This window comes from Vanessa cardui, chromosome 2, assembly GCF_905220365.1.
Source record: "Vanessa cardui chromosome 2, ilVanCard2.1, whole genome shotgun sequence".
Taxonomy (NCBI): Eukaryota; Metazoa; Arthropoda; class Insecta; order Lepidoptera; family Nymphalidae; genus Vanessa; species Vanessa cardui.
In genome coordinates this window covers 9,444,224-9,467,385 of record NC_061124.1, presented here as the reverse complement: position 1 = coordinate 9,467,385, position 23,162 = coordinate 9,444,224, and the positions used below count along the sequence as shown (strand labels likewise).

Here is a 23,162-nt window from a genome sequence, read left to right as displayed (position 1 = left end):
TGTAAGCTCAGATATATTCGACACAGAACTCTTGCTGAATATAACACGTAGTGCTTGAATCGGAGTGAAGTGAAAAATGTTTGCGTAACCATTTAAATGTATCAATGGTTCATATTACCGTTCACATTCTCGACATGTGAACGGGTAAATAAGCATCGAATCCGTACATAATAGGCACAATGCTTCACAATGAGCGAATGCCCACTCGACTGAATTGATAAGTGGGCTGAGCCGCGTGGGGAGCGTGAACGCCCGCCCGCCCGCTCCGACCTACGCCTTGGCGCTGCGCGATCGCTCGCCTCTTTGATGCCGGCAAGTTGCACGTCCCTGAGAGAAAATAATAATTTAAAGGTTCATATACTTTCATAATAATAGGTAATATAATATATTGTATTTTATAAAGTCTCAACAATTTTGTAAAGAAATGATATTCTTATTAAATCTGCACAAGTCCTTTTTAACCTTGTTTCGGATTTAAAGTAACATTTATTATTCTTTTGAAGTTTTGAAATTAAGTCCTTTTTCTGTGTAGGTATATTTCAAATTCAAAGCGAAGTGTTAGTTTACTAAGCGTAAATTTTACTGTTGTCTTAGTCAAATCCCATTTGTTGTGAGCATGTCAGTCACAGTGGTCATTCTTATGGGAGTCTACAAACTGCGGCTTCTGCACTATATCATAATCCGATAAGACGATTAATCCAACGTGATATTCCGTTCCAGGCAAGGGATTGTAAACACTTACTACTTACTAACTCCAGATGCAAAAACCATTAGTCTTATTAGTTTGCCCCTAGACCAACAAAGGTAGATAATTATAGAACTATTGTAGAACTTCGAAACTACATTGAATTATTTTTTTTCCTTTGTTCTGTTTCGAATGAGCTCTAATAGTAAATTGAGCAGATATTCAGGATGGCCGCAAATGCTTAAATGTATATTAATAAAAAAATATTGAGATAAGGCAATATTTGATTTGATTGTATGTTTAAAAAATCAATTCAAAATGTCATGTACACATTTAAAATAAAAATCATTATCATAAGGACGTAAACAGTTAAGGATCAAATTTTGTAATCACAATACAATGTATTCTTAGTAAAGTTAGTAAAAATATTTACTCATTCATACTAAAACGGGTAAAGTAGAAAATGCCGTGTATTTGTTAGGCACGTCTGCGTTGCCAGCGACTCTATGTGGGGTTGGTGCCGGCCAATGCGGCGGGCGGGAGTCCGCCTGACCACTGGCCGCGATCGGCGTGACGGCGGCGTTCGCACGCGTGCTCCGCGCCCGTGATCCTCCTCTCGCGGAGTTTACAGCGCAGCGTCACAACTCTGCCGTACTCAGCCACGCACACGCTGCGTTACCGCTCGGCTCTCGCAGACCAATTTTCCCGCCAAATATTTCGCGCCGTCTATTTACTTTTTTTTTGTTTTATTTTGTTCTTAATATAGATGGATCGTTTATTTAAACCGTAAAGTCAGTTTTTTAGTTGTGATGCGCCTATTTATTGTGATTTTTATTCTATTTTTTGTGTTTTTACCAAAATCGACAAAGGCGATTCGATGGCTGTGAGTATTTTTAGTATAATTTCGTTTTGTATTATTTTTTATCAAACCTTTTGATACTTCTATTCATGTATTTGAAATCCCTGCAAAATTAAATATATACTACAGCATTTATTTAGAAAGTTTATTTTTTTGTTGTCTTTTAAATGTTATTTATAAGTGAAATATTTATGAGGGTTCATAAAAAAGAATGCTTTGCAAAATCATATTTTTTAAAAATATCTATAAAAAATAAGATTTAAATGAACTCGTTTTATGGTCGAAATATGACCTGAAATCCTGAAAATCACCTGAAAATCAATATCTTACAATCGAGAGTAAAACACAATTATTTGCATCTGTCTGCTTCGAATATTTTTTACGCGAAACGCGAAACTCGTCACTTAGTACTAAAAAAAAAAATACGTTGCAAGACCAAGAAGGTGTTTAGTCTTAGCCGTAATATTTATAAGTACATACAGAGATGGATTACTGAAAAGAATATATTAAATCAATTAAGATTTGCGATTGTAATCAATGCAAACAATGTAAAACTTAAATACATATTTAAGTTTAAATTTAATTATTATAGATAAATGATGTACTTACACGTATATAAATAAATCATCATCTAAGTATATCAATCATAATCCATCTTAGTTGCAACTTCGTACTTTCTGTTCTTTTATTAAACATTTTTTTTTAATTAAGCATTCATTGGATATAGATAGATAGTTTGCTGATATAGGGCACTTAGCAAAGAAAGAGTACCTAAGTTAACTGAGAAATGTGTCGATACACAATTAATTTGAAAAAGTGATGAAGTTGCATCCAAACATTGCGAAAAAATACCCTAAAATCTTTGCTTCTTTTCACTGCCCTAGAAATGTTTGACTTTACCCAAATACAAAGTGACCTAAATTCATCTTGTGCTCGTTTATAAAGCAAAACTCACATTTTGACATTTTTAAGCATGTACTGTATAGGAAGATATACGTTGACGTACTGCATCGTCCCTTATCGAAATGATTTCAAGTACTATTGAAGATAAATGATTCGATACTGCTTCGATGTTAAATAAGCCTTAATTATCGGTTATATTTTAAAACTGATGTACACTATTAAAACAAGTATTTTAATAGGAAACGTGTGAGGCGCTTATAATACAATACCTACTCGTATAAGGTTCACTGTTAGTCACTCAATCAGAAACTAAACGATCGTCGGTGTACGCATAGGAAACGAGGTAACCCGACGCCCCTGCGTCCACAGCTCCCTAATTGAACATTGCACTAATGAGCGGCGTTGTTCCGTTGCAACCCGCAATTATTCGCCCCCGAAATTACACCCGGAAATATCGCTGGAAATGCGAGCATTGTCGTTTGCGATTTCTGGAAATCACATCTAATTATTCTACCATTACAGAAGGTTCTTGTGAAAATTGCGATGTGACTTGCAGCGATCATCAGCTCCTAATACCATGATTTTCTTATTTATAAAGGAGATAAATATCAAAAAATGTATGCTATATTACACTATAATGGTACTAGTACAAAAAACAATTAGCGTTTGAAATAGGCTTCTTGAGTTTTATACGACATTTTCTAAATAAGCTATTGGATCATTTAATTCAAACTCTTAAAATACATTTTGACAAAGAAATGAAAACAAAATTCATTCAGTAGGTACATTCCGTCACGTAGAAGTACGGAAAAGCTGAAAAAGATTTACGACGATTCGTCCCACTTTTCTTTTTGTAGTTCTTAATTTATATCTAGATCAATAATACTTATCGGATGTATGTTATGTAACTTTATTTTATATTGCAGTTTCATTTTAAACTAGCCTGACGGTCAAACATTTTACTTTTTCAGATTTATACGTTGCAAATTTCCAAGATATTATGATTTTGGGTAACGTAACTGTTATACACTCGTTGCGCTAAGCGATCAGTCCTCCAATGGGAGTAATAATCAATAACAAATAAATTTGAAATAAAAGTTATTTTACTAAAATATCTGTATGATTGTGTAAAAGAAAAAAAAATTACATATCTCTATTAGGAAAATAATAAATAATGCCTTAATTTATTTCTTGTTACGAAAATAATATAAATATTATATGTATTTGAATTATCAATTATATTAATGTATCACGATTTGTCTGCAGTATTGTTTATTTTTTAATTAGCTTAGGATGAGTTCCTTAACGAGTGTTCGGCTACACAACAACTCCTGGCGCACCAAATGTATCAAAGATATTCTCATAGTTGATTTACTACTATTTACTGGTTAGCTTGTTATTTCTAACAAATATTTTAAGTGAGTTGATTTAATTTTTATGAAAATTAAATTGATATTGTATCTACTAATTAACAGTATTTTTGTTCCCACTACTGAAATTCTCTTTAGAATGTGAAGGGTCTGCTATTTCGGTCTCCTAATATAACTTTATTCTAAGTTACTTTAAAACGCATTAACAGCTTATATTTATGTATGACCCAAAATTTTTATAAAAACAATAAAAATTGATGTCCATGTTTGGTGAGAATTTGCGCTCAGATAGATGAGACAAGGGCAAATACGGCCACAGAAACAAAGACAGGCCGAGACTTGTACATTTACATGCTCTCCTAAAAACCCCCTCAAAATATGAGTTTTATAGTTTAAAGTCAGAAAAACATACATTGGATTGAAGAAGTGTACTTGATCATGCTAACTCCAACCCGTAATTGGATTGGCCCAGGTAGTGACTGGTATATGTACAAATATATATATATAACGGAAAATTGTTAAAAAAATCGTTAACATATAAGTGCTATTCCTTTTTCTTTATTTAATACAAAACATATGTAGAAATTAATTGTATATAGAAGATAGCTTAGTAGAAACAAGCCTCTTTGAGTACGTTTACGTGTAATCTGCATTAATTTAATTTGAAAGCTTCTACCACTAGGCACTACCTATAGGTACCTATGCAAGCGATCTCTACCAACGAACCCACTTCAACAATGAGCACATTAAGTTAATTGAATCCCTGAAACAACACGGTGAAGTTAACTTACTTTAAAATTAAATTAATTTCGGACGGTGTAATATAATTAAAATACAATAACTAAAAAAAATATTATGTGCATCGTTTACAAGGTATAAAAAATATTAAAAAGCGGAATGTCTTTTTTTGTTGTATTGATATTCATTAAAAAATGTAATAATACATACTTTTTAAAATTAGTAAAACAAAGTTTGCTCGCATTTCATGAAATGACAATGAGTGTCTTATTGAATGAAATGATTTATGATTCATGAAGAATCTCGATGAGTATCCTTGCGATCTTACTTTACGCTTAGTTAGCAAGGGCCGTGTGTGGCAGACCGAAAAAAAATAATTTCTCTCGCTCGAGCTGCCTGTGACTGTTCTGAGCGGCCGTCCCGTGCATCTGGCGGGACCTATTATTTGGGGACGGTTCTTAATGCTTTCTTAGGTATTTTTATATGACTACCGTCTTAGTTTTTACGACCCTGATTTTTATTGAATTTTCCATACTTTCGTTTCTTACCGACCCGCGATATGCCTGCGGATGAAGGTGAAATACGATCTGCTTCAGCGATTTATTTTATTGCTCTGGACCCGAAGTAATATTCTTTAGCTTTTGTATTTTTCTATAACAAAGGAATATGTCAAGAATGCGTAAAAATATATTGGAACGCTCGATTTGTAGGTAGGAAGTTTTTACTTTCAAAAACAAACATTATATTATTTTTGATTTGTTAGTTTTGTATTAATAAATTATACCATGCAAATCAGCGCCGAAAAGGTGAATAAGCTTCATATACGAGCTTAGTTAGTGAACGTCGAGGGCTTCCCAGGGGTTAATTTTGCGAAGTGCCGGGTGACTTACAATTAGGTACCTATACCACGACCTAAGTTGCGATGTTTATGTGTGCATAAATCGATTGAAGTACGATCGCCTCCAATAAAATGGTATTATTATGCTTGAGGACACGTGAGCTGATCTGAACGAATAATCACTTCATTTCATACATCTTGTTTTTTGGTTTAAAAATCGACTTTGTTTTATTTTGTTAATAAGAAAAGATATAACGGAGAGAAAGTGCAACAAATCGTCCCGGGCTCGCTTCATTTGATCTGACACAAATTTATCCACACTGCGGTGCTCTTTATTTTCGCCGCCGACGATGTTCACTTTGTCCTGACAAATTCATAAATTACCGACATCCTCGCGGCAAGGCGTATTGCTCGGCTTTTATCTTACTCACCGATGTTTCGTTCGGCCGTATCGACGGCCACTTTGATGTAGCGTTCATTTAGTTAATTGACGATGAAATGATAGGCGAATGTAAGTGTGAACTGATACTTGAAATATATTTATTGCGCGATAAAGCAATATTCCCGTGAAGCATGTAGTTACTGTTTTTATTTAGTTTTAGTTAAACATTTAATATACATATAAACAAATAATTCATAAACAGTTTTGACAAAACATATCTAAAATTGTATGGGATTAAATGAAAAGTAACGAATAGATAACCTTATATTTAAGAAGTCTTTAAAAATGATAAGCCCCATTTCAGTCCCATGAATTTTTATAGGGCGCCACATATATGTACTATACATTAAATGTTATTAATTAAATCATTAATAATTATGCACTAATGTAAGAATCTCAGAAGTGAGTGTATTATCCGCAGACATTTTTAACTTTGCCGTTTTGTAAATTCAAATCGTATATAAAAATACATTGGTAAAAAAGGCATTTTATTCGATACAGGATTTTGTAGATGATAAAAAAGCTTGGAATGAATACCTGTTGACTTCCAGGCAATTATATATGTATGTAATGTATCCTACATTACATACATATATAAACTTTTATGATTTTATTTTTTAAATGTTGAAAAAGAGTAACTACTGAGTTTCTTGCCGGTTCTTCTCGGTAGAATCTACTTTCTGAACCGGTGGTAGCTTCACTTAATTGTTAAATGACGATTCAAAAGTGCTTGTAAAAGCCCACTTGAATAAAGTTTATTCTGATTGATTGATTATAAATAAACTAAAATAAATGCAATTTGGTCTGACCAAGCCAATCCTTTTCATACTTGGACATTATCATGTCACCCTTTCTTGCTTCATAACTATGACGTAAAAATATACATTTAAGTTGAATTAATTAATAACATATCTATGAATAATTTTATATGGTTCCGTCTATGCTCATTTTTGGGTAGATTACAGTGACCAAGTAATTGTGTTAATAAAATAAAAATGTCGGTAGCTAATACATTATTAGTAATGAAAAATAATGTAGAGTTTGCTAATAACTATGAGACGCTTTTTTTTGTAGTGCTTCACTGAAATCTGATAAACTAAAATACATCAAACTTCAAACTGAAGCTGCGGTGCGTTGCGGAACTTTGTAGTACAAACGTAACTTCTTTTTCAGATTTTCTTATATTTTAATTCATTCTATGATTAGATTTTTAAAATTATAATTGTCAAATAAACATGATTTTTACTTTGTATAACGTAACCAGTATTTTTAAATTAGACAAAAACATTTTTAGAAAATGCTGACAACTCTAATAAAATTCAATTTAAAGATAAGGCACGTTGACTCTCCCTCGACCCTTTGTGTGCCCTTTTGCAAACCTTCACCGGAGGTAGCTTACTCTTGTAAAACATACAAATATTATTAAAAGGTTTGCGTTTTATCTTTATATTTATTTCTCCTATTTTAAACAATTTATAAAATAAATGAATGTGATTTGTTCCTAAGGTTTCTAAAATCCTACGTATTATTTAAGCTACGTGTCACATTTGTAACAATAAAATACACCAATTGTAAACTTCAACGCGACGACTTAGACAAATCGCTGTTGTATTGAACAATTTGTTGAGTAATCCATACATTTATTTCAATTATTTCAGGTTTGTTCTCAATGGGCATTTCCCACATTGAAATTGGTAATGGGTACCTACACGTGCTACGAATAATTTAACTTTTTATCTTGATAGACTCTCGAGCTCTACGTACCTATCGCTCTTTTAATTAACTTTGAAAGTGTTCTTGTATTCATACAAATTTAATTATCCTGGACTATTAATAAAGTAATTTACAAATGTAAGGGTATTCAGTACACGTGAATCATATGCATAATTAAATTTGCTACGGATTTTAGCTTGGTTAGCTGCTAGTGATGTAAATTCTCATCCATGTAATTGAAATTGTAGTTGATCTCGATTAATAACCGTCATTATATCATAATGTACTGTAAGTGTGTGTAACCAATGGCTGCTAATTAAGACATCATTGTTCCTGTGTTTAATGAAGCATGGAAGCTTGCTGTGACATGGCGGGAGCCAGACCGTGGACCCTTGTCGCTGATTGTAACAAATTAAGATTTCTTTTGGTAATATAAATAATTGCTTAGTCAACTTACTAAGAAAGGCCGTAAAGAGAACATAGGGGCTCGGAAATGAATCATCAGTTTCAGATTGTATTCAGATCTCTTAAGTAAATAAATAGTTTACATGATGAAAACTTATTTACTTGTACTTGTATATGAAAATGAAAAAATAAAATTATGAAGTTAAAAAACAAAATAAAAAAAAGTGAAGAGGCTATCCTTTTATAAATATTTTAAAAAATAAGACTGGGTCTGTTTATTTGAAAAGAGCGACTACACAAGTTTCTTGCCGTTTCTTCTCGTTAGAGGCTGCTTTCCGAAACGGTGGTTATGTTTAATTTTATCAACGATTCAAAAACGCTTCTATGTGAAATTTACTTGAATAAAATTGATTTGATTGATTAATTAACCTTAATTAAAAAATGATGTTTCTATTACGAGTTTGTCGTACTAAGGAGTAAGATCACAAATCCACCACTAAATAAGCACCTCCTCTCCTATTAAATAATGTATGAAGCCTTCACGATATTTCCAGTGTATCGGTTGGTAAGGTATGGGTTTCCAGTGTTTTGGTTGGTAGGTACCCATACCTTTTACACTGAGATTAATAATAAATAGAAATAAATCACACGCAAACTCAATGGTTATCAAGTGTTAAAGTCGTGTTCTTCGCTTTAAAAAGACACGCCGTGTTAGATCTTCTGCGCCACCTAGACTGCATTACATTATTAATACTTGGTACTTACAATTATTATGTTTATAATATTTTTGTAGTAAAAATACATAAAAAAATATTTTAAAACATTAAAAAGTGTGTACCCAAGTGTGTCAAAAATATAGATATGTCTTATTACGAATATGGAGATGCATAAAAACCGAGTAATTAAACAATATGCAATGTAATTTGCTTATTAACTTACGATTTTCTAATTTATCTAATAGTGTAAATAGTAGTAGACTATTAAAAATCGTTTGTTGCGGCAAATGTATTTTTTATTGCCTCTATTGGGCAGACTTTCCCAAGTCGCGGTACACGAACGCCGCGACTATCATACAGCATTTAATCATCATTAAAGTTGAATCAGCAACGCACCGCTGCAGCAGCGTCAGCTGTTTGTGTGCCTGTACTCTGTTTTTTCTATCCGAGGGTTTTAGATAGCTATTTTCGGCACAGCTGCTAAATCAGCGTTTTTATTACCCGACAGTTTGATGCAAAAATTTGTGTATATTTACCGACCAAAAATTGCAAGCCCTCGTCTACTTTAATAAAGCTATCTTTTATCAATTTGTATTCACGAAGCTTTTAGTTGCAGATTGTAAAAAAAAACTGTAACCTATTTTTTAAATATCTACATTGTAATACAAAGCAGCTTGGTCAAAAAGAACACAATATTCTTTTGTGCACCGCAACCAGTTATGACAAAGCGGACCCTTTTGGCCGTTGCGATGCTTTTTGTCTACTAGATCGAGATAGACGCGTAAAATTCGATACGGGAATTATTTTATTAGATTGTGCTCGCACGTGCGCGGCGTGACGAATGCGATAATGTACGATGCTGGGTCCGGCGAACAATCGCATTCTACATGAACTAACTATAATGGAGACTCGGCTACGGATGCTATGGTAATTTTGCGATTTGATTTCATGTCTAAAGTTAATAGCTTTTACGTCGATTTACATGCATCGGCTGCAGTGCACGGTGTTCACGTCGCAGCTAAATGTAGAGTCGGTGAGGTAACCCGACGCGCACCACCACGCGTCACCCATGACGTCGCGTGCGCTCTCCCCTAAATCCCCCCGGGCATTCCGAACCGGATATCAGTTTCCTAAGCGAAATAGGGTAATTAATAATAGTAGAACTTTTAAGTGAATTGCGATAACTTTAAATCTGCTTTTTTTATATTGTTAACATTATCTTTTTTATGAATTTTATAGTATTAACTATGATGTTTTTTTTAAGATTTATATGTGAAACTTGTTTTATTATTCTTATCGTATATTATATTATATTATCTTAAAAAATCATTATAAACAAAAAAAAATTATATATATATATAATATTAAAGTAAGTAAAAATGCTCATTTTGTCAAATATAATAATTTAATGTGTAATAACATATTTTAAAGACGATGGACAAATATCTATGGTGATATAATGCGTATTTAATACCTTTTAAATATTACGACTGAATTAATTTAATAATGAAGTCAATTTCAGTAAATAAATAATACCTACACTTAATGCGTAGCCCTCGTTGTACGAAGGCAGCGGTAGTGCGCGTCCTTGGCAAGCTCGACGTCAACGAAACATAATATACAGTCGACGATAACCCAGTTATTGTAAAACAATCGTTTATAAAAAGTCACGAGTACAACCATGGCATCCCTCACAAAACGGAGGGCGAAGGTAGGTAGTACCATTTGCCCGTCTGCCGCAGCCGCACGTAAGCTCTCTTGACTCAGAACTCTACGAGCTCGCTACGCACGCAATAGCGAAGTTGTTGCTTCACTTTATTCCTTCGGCTCATAGTTCCTACTCAATGTATGTAACTTCAAAAACAGTCTTTTGAGGCTTTTTTTAAATTTAAACTAATACAATTATTATGTTTATTCGAAGTAGAGTAGTTGTAAGAAGTATGTTTTTACTCAAATTAAATACTTTCTATGAAATTGTTTTTAAAATTAATGAGTGCTATTTTTGTTGCAGAAAGGATAAACGATTGATATGTGCTCGTAGAATACTTTGATTGATGTCTACAAACTTGTATTATGAGTTTATTTGTTGATTTACGGCAGATAAGAACTTCAGTTTCAAGTTTGTCAGAGATGGTAGACAAAATATCGACATCAGTCTGTAAAGAAAAAATAGAAAAGGAACGTAAAAAAAGTGTAGATTCAGCGCTATACGGAAGCTCTATATATAAGCCGACCACATTGGGATTCGGAGTAAGGTTTTCACAAAGTCAAGAGAACATATGTCAAGACATGCCTTCTTCTAGATTACGAAGTCACATGTCTCTTCCAAATTTAGGAAAATCCGACCATAAGATATCATCAACTCGTCCCAAAATTGTAGAAATCGACGATGAAAAAAACGAAAATGAACATAAGTGCACAGCACAAGTCTCAATGGAAAATATAAATGACTGGATCATAGCGTCTTTGAACAAAAGACCTCACTTTGATGACAGTGGACATACTCACCCGATGGATTTTTTGGAAAGTGTAAAGTATTATATATCTGAATTAAACATAACGACAGAAAAGCAGCTTCCTTTTCTAATATCGTGCCTTGATGGACTTCCGCTAATGTGGGCACGATGTTTCAAAAGTGAATTTAAAGATGTGGATGATTTTTTTGAGGCCTTCGAACAAGAGTTTTGGGGTTCGGAAAGACAGAAATCTATTCTTTACGATATGAAATTAGGAAAATATGACGAGAAAAAATCACGTATGAGCATGTCAGAATATTTCTTGTATAAAGTATCAAATTACAAACATTTAAGTCCCCCTCCCTCTGATTTGGAAATAATATATTCTTTAGCAGCACATTTTCCTTCTGCTGTGGAACTAGAATTACGTCTGACACCAAAACCTACATTGAGGGAGGCATACAGCTTGCTCCGTCGTAGAGAAGGTGAAGCAAACGACTTCCTGCCTAATTACTTGTACGAAATGTGTGAAGCATTTCAACGCGGATCTCAGCCAGAGTCCGCTCGTCGCCCGGATGATCAGCAAAGTTCAAAAAAAGAAGATGAAAATAAGCGATGCAAATAATATTTTATATATTACCTGTGGAATAGTCGTAGTTTTCCGCTTAATAACTTATAGGAAATTGAAATTAACCAAATATAGCTGATTTTAAATTAATTTACCATTTCATTATTGTAAAATTTAGGAATAAATAAATAATTTTAATGGACATTGTGCATATTTATTTGTAATTACACGCTAACTTTGCAATATCAATTCATTCATCATATCAATTTAATAACCTTCATTATTATTTTTACCACAAATTGTATTTTTATTAAAATATACTAGAACTAATGATTACAGTGCCGCCCTTACATTTTTTCAAACAAACTTGCTTCAACCCCATTAATTACAAAAAAGTCAAATTAAAACACGTCAATTTGATCATTTTTTAATCATGTGTCTATGACAAAAGAGAACATTGAGACATTTTAAAATAAATTCTAGGGCGCTTCATGAAAGCGAAGGCAACTGGACGGAAAACGATTGCTTGGAAGCGCGGCGTAACGGAGCCCTGTGGAGCGGTCAGACCCGGGTGTGTCGGCGTCAGCCAGCAGCCATGCCGCACGTAGCGGCCGCGGCTCGGCTCGCCCGTGCTGCTTGCCTCGCCGCACACGCCGGTGAGCGATGGAATTGTTCATCCATTGAACTCGCTCCAAGATATACGCCCGATTTACTTACAGGTGAGTTCAACATTGATTTATCGCTTCCATTTAATAATTACCCTTTTTACAACTCCAACATACATATCGTTAATGATATAGGAGAAAAAGTACTTGTACTCAAATTCTGTTATTCGTTACAACACTACTTTCCCAATGTATGATAGGTATAGACAATCTCATATTCAAACTAGTTGGTTCAATGTCCTTTCATTTAATCTTTATCAATTCCATTTCATTTAAGTTTCTTTAAAAGTCCAGTGTACGAACGGATTCCGTTCTGTCTAGGAGTACTAAAAGAACTTCCGACAATAATGAGAGATAAGAGAAGGCAAGTTTGCCGAGTCTTTTAAATCAGCGGCGTGGTATTGTGCGGGAGCGGCCAGCGTAACGACAGCGCCCTTTCTTTTCAGCCGTTGCCTCGTTCCGCACTCAGAGCTCTGTATTTATACGAAACGTTCACATTTATTTATCACTTTTCGGACAATTAATTTTTGAGCAATCCCATTGTTTTGCATATATTTAGTAGATATTCACCTACTCTCGGTTCGGTTTAATTCAATATACTGTTCTATGATTTTGCTTTACACTTTTATTCTTCATGTAAATGTATAATAATAATGTTAATATCGATCTGTAAACTTTTCTTACTCAAAAATGTTAAATACGATGAAACAAAACAAACTAGTTACTAAATCGTGTCAGCTTATAAACATCATTGTTGAAAATATCACGTGATCATTACCTGATATTATCCTGGCACGAAACCTTGCTCACTGTCTCCGTACTACAATAAAATATATCGTGACATCACTGCTGCGTACACTCGCCAATAAAGTTACTTGTCTACTACGCTTTTGCGAACAGCACGCGAAAAGCATTCAAGTTTTCCAAACTCTTATTTATACGATATTAAGGCCAAATTTGGCGTAGCTAAGATAGTTCACCAACTTACGTACTTTGACGAATATTCGCTATAAATAATATCGCTTCCGTGTCCTTCTATTGATCTTTTTTTTAAAATTACATTACACATTGCGTGGCAACAGGAAAGTGATATACACACAAACAATAACCTACTTTGTGATGATTGACTAACATATTAATTGATATATCAACAATGATCCTTTATTTCAGCGTTTTATTGTTTATAAAATATATGAATACGAAACTTATAAAGAATTGTTTTTAGACAAAAACAAGTTTCTTTTTTTGTTCAAACTAACAAAATGAAACTTAGGAATGGGAAACAATGGACGATGTTTTTCTACTTTCAGCATGTTCTACGACTTCGTGTCGTTGGCAGCGATTGCACCGGATGTTCGCCTCACGTTCGCCTACGTACTCGTATATACTACGTACGGAATACGTATAACGTAACATTAGTTGGTCGCCACTAGCGACTGAGGACGTCTAGCCACTTTGGAAAATTAATTGACAGATAACGTTGTCGCTCACAAACAAAACTGTTTCAAATCTTTAGAGCTCTTGTCGTTTGATACATTTAATTAAAACTTTTGCAAAATAAACAGTTTCTAAACGTAAAGTAAAATAATTACCCAATTTCTTAATATTAAATTCTAAAGTTTATCCTTGACAAAAATTATGATATTACCTTTTCAAACTATATTTAAACAATGAATTATTTATAAAGTCAATATAACGGATCCTGGATATATTATGAAATATGATAGTCATATGGGATAAATATAAATTTCAGCAACTTATTAATGAATTATAACATTTCACGAAAATAAGCAAATTGTGCAATTTGGAAGTTATAATGCAATGCATCAGAAAGACCAGCACGAAAGCTACTTAATAAATTCGCAATCAAAACATCGAAACAAAAACGTAAAAAACGATTGCTAAGAACTTTTGAATTACGTGACTTGATATTAAGAATACGGAGTATATTGGAAATGCCTTTTGGTGTACCTATTTAAATATACTTAAAACAAAAGTAGGTAATTCTCATTATATACAAAAATTACATTATTTAATCATAATATCACAAGCTTCCATATATTCACGATATTTTCACGACGATGGTCTTTTAGCATGTTCTAAAACTAATACATATATTGTACCTATTCTAACATACACATAGGTAGGAGATGAGGTGATTTGAGTTATTGTTCAAACGGTTACTTCTGTACACTTTAAAGAAAAATAAAATAAAAATATTTCATTTTGCCAAATTTTAAAATTTGTTTGCGTGAGAATTTGAAAGTACAATAGATATGATTATATATATGACATTGTGCAACCAGACTGCCGCTAGCCATCTAAATGTCCGCCTACAATAATGTCTCATTTTATGAGTATATCTGAAGGAAATGTCGTACAAATAGCAAATTTGAGAGTTGGGAAGATTATTTATTTCTCCCATATAAAAGTCGGGCGTTTCACTGCACCTTATTGATATTGAAAGCGAGTATAAACAAGATGACTCTTTTCGTTGCAGTGTGCTCTGTGGACGTCTGAACTTAAATTTAAGCTTTTATGTAATTGCTGTAGGTGGTACCTACACCGAGTTCTCTATGAATTCATAGATCGGCTACGCAAGCTTTTTGTAAATATAACTTTTGCATCGGACTAGTTCATATTTAACAAAACGGAAGAAGGCGTAAATAATCTGTTATAAAATACATTCAATAAACATATAGGTTTCGCTAAATGCACGTTATCTTCGAAGATTAAATTAAAAGCGACAAACAAAAAAATATATAGCAAATTACAAAGAATAAAGCAGTCTTCAAAGTCACAACACTAAACACAAATATTTATTCAATGTGAATTTATTTAATCGTTATTCAATATTCTTATTGGACTCTGATATAAAAGACGCTTCTAGCTTCTATCTTAGTCTAGTACCTAAAAATGAAAGAGATACATCACTTGGGAAATCTCTACCCATATCGGGATTAGTTGTAAGTTATCTTAGGTTCGGTAAATGAAAAAGGATCGATGAGGCTTACTACGATATCGGCTTAGGGTTACGGTACAGTGGAACGGACAAAAGATTTAATTACACGCATGAATCAAACGTACTGGGCGGGAGAGGTCCAGGGGATTCAGCGATAACAGTGATGTGCACTGACGCGCTATCTAGCGATCTGTACCGATAAGCACGTCCGCCGCCATTGTCTACTATGAATGTGCGGGCGCTATCAAGATTATATTACAAAATTGCTTCTAATTAACATTACTCATAGAATCACATCCTTAAATGCACTACTAAGTTATCAATTACTTAAAAAACTAAACGCTTTAGAAACAACATTCTATACTATACGATTATTAGTAATTATACATTTTATACTCTAGGTAGGCGGGCGGATTAGAAGTTGATATTAGGTTGTCACCTCCGCTTACACCTTGGCGTTATAAGAAATATTAACTCAGTAATTACTCAAATATGAAATTAACATGTATGAGAAAAACATTCAAAGCTACCGTCGAATTTTGAGTTATTTTCAAAATAATTGCCAATGGTTTTAAATTGTAGTTTATGAACATTGCAAATTGAACAACCGAATAAATACTTACATTTATTGCAATAGTGTTTTGATACTTAGTACATTTATGTTATATATTTATACATAATTTATAGGACAAACAGATTTATCGTTATTTTAGGATATTATTTGATTGATATTCGCTATACATGTAACCAGAGATGCCTCAGAGGTTAGAACGCGTTCATCTTAACCGATGATTACGGGTTCAAAAATCAGGCAAACACCGCTGATTGACCGCATAAAAATTTATGTGCTTAATTTGTGTTTGTAATTCATCTCGTACTCAGCGGTAAAGGAAAATATCGCGAGGAAACCTGCATGTGACTAATTACAACGAAATTCTACAATCAACCAGCCCACATTAGAGCAGCGAGGTGGAATATACTCCAAACATTCTCCTCAAAGGAAGACGAGGCCTTAAGAGTTAGGCCAGCATTGAAAAATTTACAGACTGTTGATGATACACGTAATCGACACATCAAAAATCGAGTCGATTGTTACCGCAATCACTAGTTCGATCTATCAAAGAGTAAATAATTAATTTGCCAGAATACTCCTACTTATATTATTTTAACATATAAGTGACGTATGAAATGCGCCTTACCTTGAGTAATCACAAGATAAAGTCGACGTTTATTACATACATTTATAGTGACCCAGATTTAAATTAACGATGATTATTAGATTGCACGCAGCATGGACAAGCTTAGCAAGTAATTTCCTACTTACAGTCTTTGATTGCTCTATTGATCACGGGGAATGTTGATTCTCTAGTACTCCTGTCACAAGTCATATTTCTAATTCTGTGCTTCGTTGAAATATATAACTAATGCATGACATTTTCATTTAATGTTGATGTTTGGATATAAGTATTTATAGATTGTTTATAAAAATAGTTTTAATCAATGTTGTTCTTAGGAATAAATCAATAGTCGGCATTTCGTTGTCTTCGATTAGTTTTATTTGGTACGTACACATATATAATCATATTTGATAGTAAGTCATAAGGCTCTGGATGAGTAGAGTAGGTCTATGCCATGACTTCGGAGTAATTATTGTATGTTGAATAAATTTATCTTACATTACAATAATATTTAATATTATTAATTCGGTGTAAGGTATCACGTGAGTTTCTAAAACCTAAGTTGTAATCAAAACATCTCTTCTACCGAATTGACAAACTATGTCGATGAACACAAATTCCGTTCGCCCGATCACACAACCACAGCATACGAACCACCTCCAAAGGAAAATGATCAATGCAACTCAGCATATCTCTCTTCATGTCGATGATAGACTTTTATGCGACTGTTTGCACAATTTAATTCAATTTAATTATATCCTGTAGGTTCATTCCAATTAAGATATGCGCGCGCAAATCTTAAACGAGTTTTTCTGTGAGCTGCTGACAAATTTAGTCCATTTTCTGATCTAAAAGATGGGTCTGTTATTGTTCGTGCCCTCACGTTTATTCCTCGCATTTCATACAAATGCCACAGTTTGAGCGGTTTGTTCGGACGAAGTATGCATACATATTTATGGTTACGAAACTTTTTTGAGCCACCTGATAGTAACTAGTAGCCACAGTCCAAAGACATTAGTTCTGTAAGAAATATTAAACATTCCTTACATTGCCAATGCGCTGTGAACTATCTAACTTGGGACATAAAATATTATATCCTTTGCGCCTGTACACTGACTCATCCGTCTAATCGGAACATAACGGAGTATCTGATAAGTGGAGTCACCAACAGGTGAAAATTATATTGCTATGTAGTACATTCTTATGATTTTTATTAGTCTCTATTTCATAGTCTTTAATTAGTTTGAAAGTACGTCACAATACTATACAATAGAAGACTACTAAAAATAAATACCTACAGAGTGATTTTAAACTAGACTAATAACTTAATAGGGATAATAATACATTTTGTATTTATGGGTAATATAAGGTACTCGCGAGCAAGCTTACGTGTACGCGATGTCAGCGGCTGCTCTTGCGTGGACGGTGGCGCGGGCGTGCGCAGCGGGTGCGTTAGCGGCGTGCTCGTGCGCCGCTCCGCCCCGAGCACCGCCTCGGCCTCCGCGCCAAGCCGTGCCCCCCGAACCGCACGCGCGCTTCAAGTGGGGAGGTTGTGGAGATAACTTTCAATGGTCTGAAAGGTAACACTGAATTTTATAAGTCGAAGAAGTTAAAAAAGATGAGTAACTTACTTTACTGACGTCAATATTTTTTGAGGCTCGTGAAAACATCTAAATTCGAGTAAATGCGATCTATTTTAAAACTAAAAGTTACCATGTTCATAAAACATAAAAAAAAAGATAAAAATGAAATGTACTATTTGTATTTGATCCTACCACAAAAGTTAGATTACTAACTTATCGTAAAATTTGTCACCAGTTCTGTAGAATTTATTTTAAACTAAATGCATGTAATAACTTACATTAATCGTGTGGTTTAGCAAATAAAAATGAAGTTGCTAGTCATGAAGCTTTTTTTAAAGTATAACTTCTTAGAGATAAGTTCAGGCATTTATTTATAGTCCATAATATATTATTATGCGAGTGCGTTGACTTTGTGACAATGGCTTGAAATAGAGTCAGATATGAATGTACTTTATATAAGTCATTATGGAATTAAAGCTCAAAATTTGGATAACGCAGATGCTAAAAATCATATTAATATTTCATTTATAAATCTCTCTTTTGTCAGATTTGCCAAACAGTTTCTGGACGCCCACGAAATAGATGTGCGAGACGGAAGATTAGAAGATGAAATTATGGAATTCGAAACAACGACTACTGAAAGAGTAACTACTACTTCGGAACCGACCACAGCTCCTCCCGTTGTGATCCTCGTGGACGACCAGCCTGCTCCTGCGAATACGAGCACGGCTCCGAGAAAGAAGGGGCGACGGGGACGTAAACGTTTGCCTCGCTCTCCCCGACGAGGTCGGCCTACTAGAAAAAGATTCAGATCTAGGTATAAGTTATTATAATTAAATATTGCTTCAATAATCTGTAATGTATCAAATATATACAAAAAGTGGGGATACGATAGGAAGATTATACGCAGTGTGTTTTGTCTAGGTACGTTTTGATCTACGTTTATACTATAGTAGAACGATATCTAATTTAGCGTCATTCTCTCAGATACGATTACGACGATGATAAAGAATACCAACATCGAAATATCGAATACCGCATGGCGGCAGATGACCCCCGCTTCGACCCGCAAGTAGATCTCCACACGCGCCTTCAGCACCTGCGACCGCTCATCGCCTCCGCAAACCTCATCAACAACCGTTTCGGAAGAAAGGTACTCAGAAATTTCATCAGTAACATTGAGTATCGAATGAAAAATCATGTTCATGTTAATATTTAAAAAATATTCCTCTCGCGTCCCACCAGGCCGTGTCGCAGGGCATGCGGACGAAGTGCACCTGCCACGGCGTGTCGGGCTCGTGCTCCGTGCGCACGTGCTGGCGCGCGCTGGGGGCGCTGGCGCGGGCGGGCGGCGCGCTGGCCCGCGAGGCGGCGCGCGCCGCGGCGCTGCCCGCGCACCCCGCGCCGCGCCGCCCGCACCGCCCGCTGCGCCGCGCGCGCGCCCGCCTGCGCTACGTCACGCCCAGCCCCGACTACTGCGAGCCCGACGCCGCCGCCGGCTCGCTCGGCACGCACGGACGGTAAGATGTCTACATCGGCGATACGTAACTTGATTTAAATATTAGCAAGGTTAGCATGTACTTGTAAAAATTAATTGTAAAAAGAAGATTTTAGTGTTGAAATTCAAAGCTAGGGACATCGATTTCGAAGTTCAACACTAAAAACTTGTATCGAGACACTCGATTGAAACGAGACAATGTCCCCGCGGCGGCGCAGCAAGTGCAACGCGAGCGCGGGCGCGGGCGCGGGCGGGTGCGCGCGGCTGTGCTGCGGGCGCGGGCGGCGCGCGCTGCGCTCGGCGCGCCTGGAGCGCTGCCGCTGCCGCTACCACTGGTGCTGCCGCGTCGACTGCCAGCTGTGCCGCGTCACCACCGAGGAGCACTACTGCAACTGAACTCCTCCGAACTCCCTCCCTCCCTCTGCTCAGCACTGCCAAACTCTCTTTTCGTGCTTGCCTTGTACTACAATTATTAAGTTGAATTCGTTGTTTATCTGAGTATGTGTTATCGCTTGACACTAATGTACCTCTTAATTAGGTATGTTTAGACTAATATTCGACGATCAACGACAGTCATATCTAAATTTTTCGCGATACATCGTCAAAATATGTAATAATTATATGTAGGTCTCCAACTGTCACATCTAGTGCGGCTGCAACATGTAGATCATTTTATGATTATTATCATTTACAATCTGTGTGTACCTATATTAGTTGTCAGTTACGTCATTGAGAATTCTTTATTGTTACATAATCATATAGTAATTATGTAATTTTACGCAAAATATTCAAACAAATTCATTATGAAATGATATTGCGACTTTATGAGAGTTTTAGGATTATGTTAAATCAACGAATAGAACAAACTTTTACGAATTTTCTTCAATCCAGTAGTATTTATTATTTACAATAGCGATCCGCCCCGGCTTCGCACGGGTACAATTCTGATACTAAATATACTACGAAAAGTCTTACAACGTTCAATACAAACCGCTATGTCCCTGGCATTTAATAACTGTAGTATCTTCGAAAATATTCATTTAAATTACATACTTTAAAGGACAATATTAGTCTATTCATTTCACTTGAACGTTATCTTAACATATTTATCTATTACAAAGTTTATGAAAGCTCTAATCAAAATAACTACTGATTCAGTTTAAATAATTCTATATAAAATCAAGCAAAAACCCGAAGTGGAGCAGTAACCAAAAACGTAAACCAATCTGGTTAAATATTGGTGAATATTGTTAAATTAAAAAACAGAGATGTTCATAATAAACATCCTAGTTATAACCTATTCGCAATCTATACTTCATACTCTGACTTTTGCTTAATTAAGAGTAAGTAATATGATCCAGGTATGATCCAGATGTAGGTACCAGTAGATTATTACCGTAAAAACCAATTGTCTATATATTTACGTATTTTAAATAAGGTAAATAATAAAAAATAGAGTTTTGTAATTTTAGTCTTACTATTTTATTTATTTATTTTAAATATACTGAAAACTTAGTAGTAACTTTTTTTTATAGCGATGACGATTTATTTCATAAATAGTTTATAATCATATTTTTTCAATTTTATTTATTACATACCAAAGAAGTTACATTTACACGTACAATTTTGACTAGTCAAAAACTTAGATACCGTTACAGATCGGTATTATTTAATTCTTCAAACCTCGTATTACTAGTATATAATAATAAGATACTTAGCTGATGAATGAGTCTAACCATTTTCTATATGATTTCTCAATAAAGAATGCATTTAAATTAATGTTTTTTTGTTACTATCTTACTGAGGCGATTTGCCATACACATATAAATCACAATCATTATTTATAATTGTAATATGTATGTAATGTAATATGTAATAATAATTATTTTTTCAAGTTAAAAAACAGAGCACAGCTTTATTGTAGCTGTCGGTGTGAACAAGATTGTGACCTAGAATGAGCCAGATTTTATTTAAACATTCGTATAAATAATCAATGTTGGTAATTTACACAAATTTTAATCAAGCTACATAATTCGATTTATACGTAGGTACGTATTTTGTTCTTTTGATTCGTTAATTGTTTTCGCATTCAAAACGAATCATATTTTTATTGATATAATAATTCTAAATCAAAATCGAAATAAAGATGAATTAATAGACTGATTTCAATATTTTGTCCAAATTTTATTGATATAAGAATATAAGACATATACTGAATTAAGAAATAAACAATAACGATAAAAGGCATATATATTAGTTATTTAATTTTTCTTAATATACATGATAATCATGAAAACACTCGTTTAGAGAACCTTTTTTATTATTATGACAATAAGTGTGTGTAGGTGATATAGATATTGCTTTACGTAAAATATTATTTAAATTATCACTTAAAATGTATATAAGGATTTTAAATGATTTCAACCAAGAGTTACTAAATGTATGTAAACAAAGTAGGGTTAGCAGTAATGAGTAAATGTTTAGAACACGTAGGAATATTTTGTGCTTCATGTAGGTGACTACGGTAGGATGTTATAACAAATTCTAATGATATCGTCGTTTAATATTGTAAATAAATCTGTACTTAAACCTTTTCGAGTGTTTTATTCAACCCAACAACGTACATTTATACACGTAACGTCCTACTGACCGATTTCAGTCACGGTGGCGATTCTCAAGGGAGACTAGTCAACTGCGCAAGACATATGTATAATAGTGCATAACGTTCAGCATAAATATAACAGTACCCTTATAGTCTGATGGTATTAAAGTAAACTTTATTAATTATAACAGTTGATTAAAATCAATGATAACCTAAAACCTAAAACCCACAGTATAACTACTTACTAAAGCAGGCGAGTGTAATCACTGCCAACTTCCAAACTGCGAACTGTTAGTGGAAAAGCGAATAAAAACAAATCAGTAATCTTGTCTTTTTCAAAAACTCAAGCGACGGCCTTATATTGGTTGCACTTTAGCTTATAAATCTCTCCAGGCTTTCACATGATATTACCTATTAACATCATTTTGTACTGCTGTGTTCTGATCTGAACATGTGACACTTTACGAAGATGTACAAGCACGAAGTAATGTGCCTCCAAAGGTATACATTGGAGGCACATTGATACCTTAAAGAAAAGTTTTAACTTAAAACTTCGAGCACTCCCAGTGACTATTGCCTAAGCATATTTGCCGTCCTGATATAGTTATATAGTTAAGGTATTAATAAATCTTTCTAACAAAGTAAATGTTATGGCATCTTTGTTTACGTTATCGTCAATCATAATTTGATTGATTTTGAATTTAAAATAAATATTGCATTACACAATTTATTTTAATAAAAACACTTTATTTAAAAGTGAAATAAAAATTGTCATGTTTTTGATTTCCTTATAAACCTAAGCATTAGTGGTCCACTATTATTTTAATACTTTGCTTAATTGGCTAGCTTTAAATGTTTATTTTTAATGCATTAACGCCTCATAGCCTAGTACGTAAAAGCAGCAAGAAAGGGCACCCCTATGCCTTCAGGATTAAAGAAAACATCATCATTTTTTAATAACAAACAGATTCACCATTGAAT

General features: G+C 34.2%; 2 protein-coding genes across 2 annotated transcripts; both read left to right on the top strand.

The window, feature by feature from the left end:
- The first annotated feature begins 1,267 nt into the window (after positions 1-1,267).
- LOC124542532 (protein Wnt-11-like) lies at positions 1,268-22,843 on the top strand. The gene is made up of 7 exons (XM_047120475.1): positions 1,268-1,568; positions 12,177-12,412; positions 17,868-18,078; positions 18,629-18,898; positions 19,069-19,234; positions 19,327-19,601; positions 19,798-22,843. Exons 1-7 carry the CDS (start codon positions 1,495-1,497, stop codon positions 19,973-19,975), a joined length of 1,410 nt encoding a protein of 469 aa, XP_046976431.1. The 5' UTR covers positions 1,268-1,494; the 3' UTR covers positions 19,976-22,843.
- LOC124542525 lies at positions 10,690-11,765 on the top strand. The gene has a single exon (XM_047120471.1). It carries the CDS (start codon positions 10,743-10,745, stop codon positions 11,748-11,750), a length of 1,008 nt encoding a protein of 335 aa, XP_046976427.1. The 5' UTR covers positions 10,690-10,742; the 3' UTR covers positions 11,751-11,765.
- Positions 22,844-23,162: the final 319 nt, after the last annotated feature.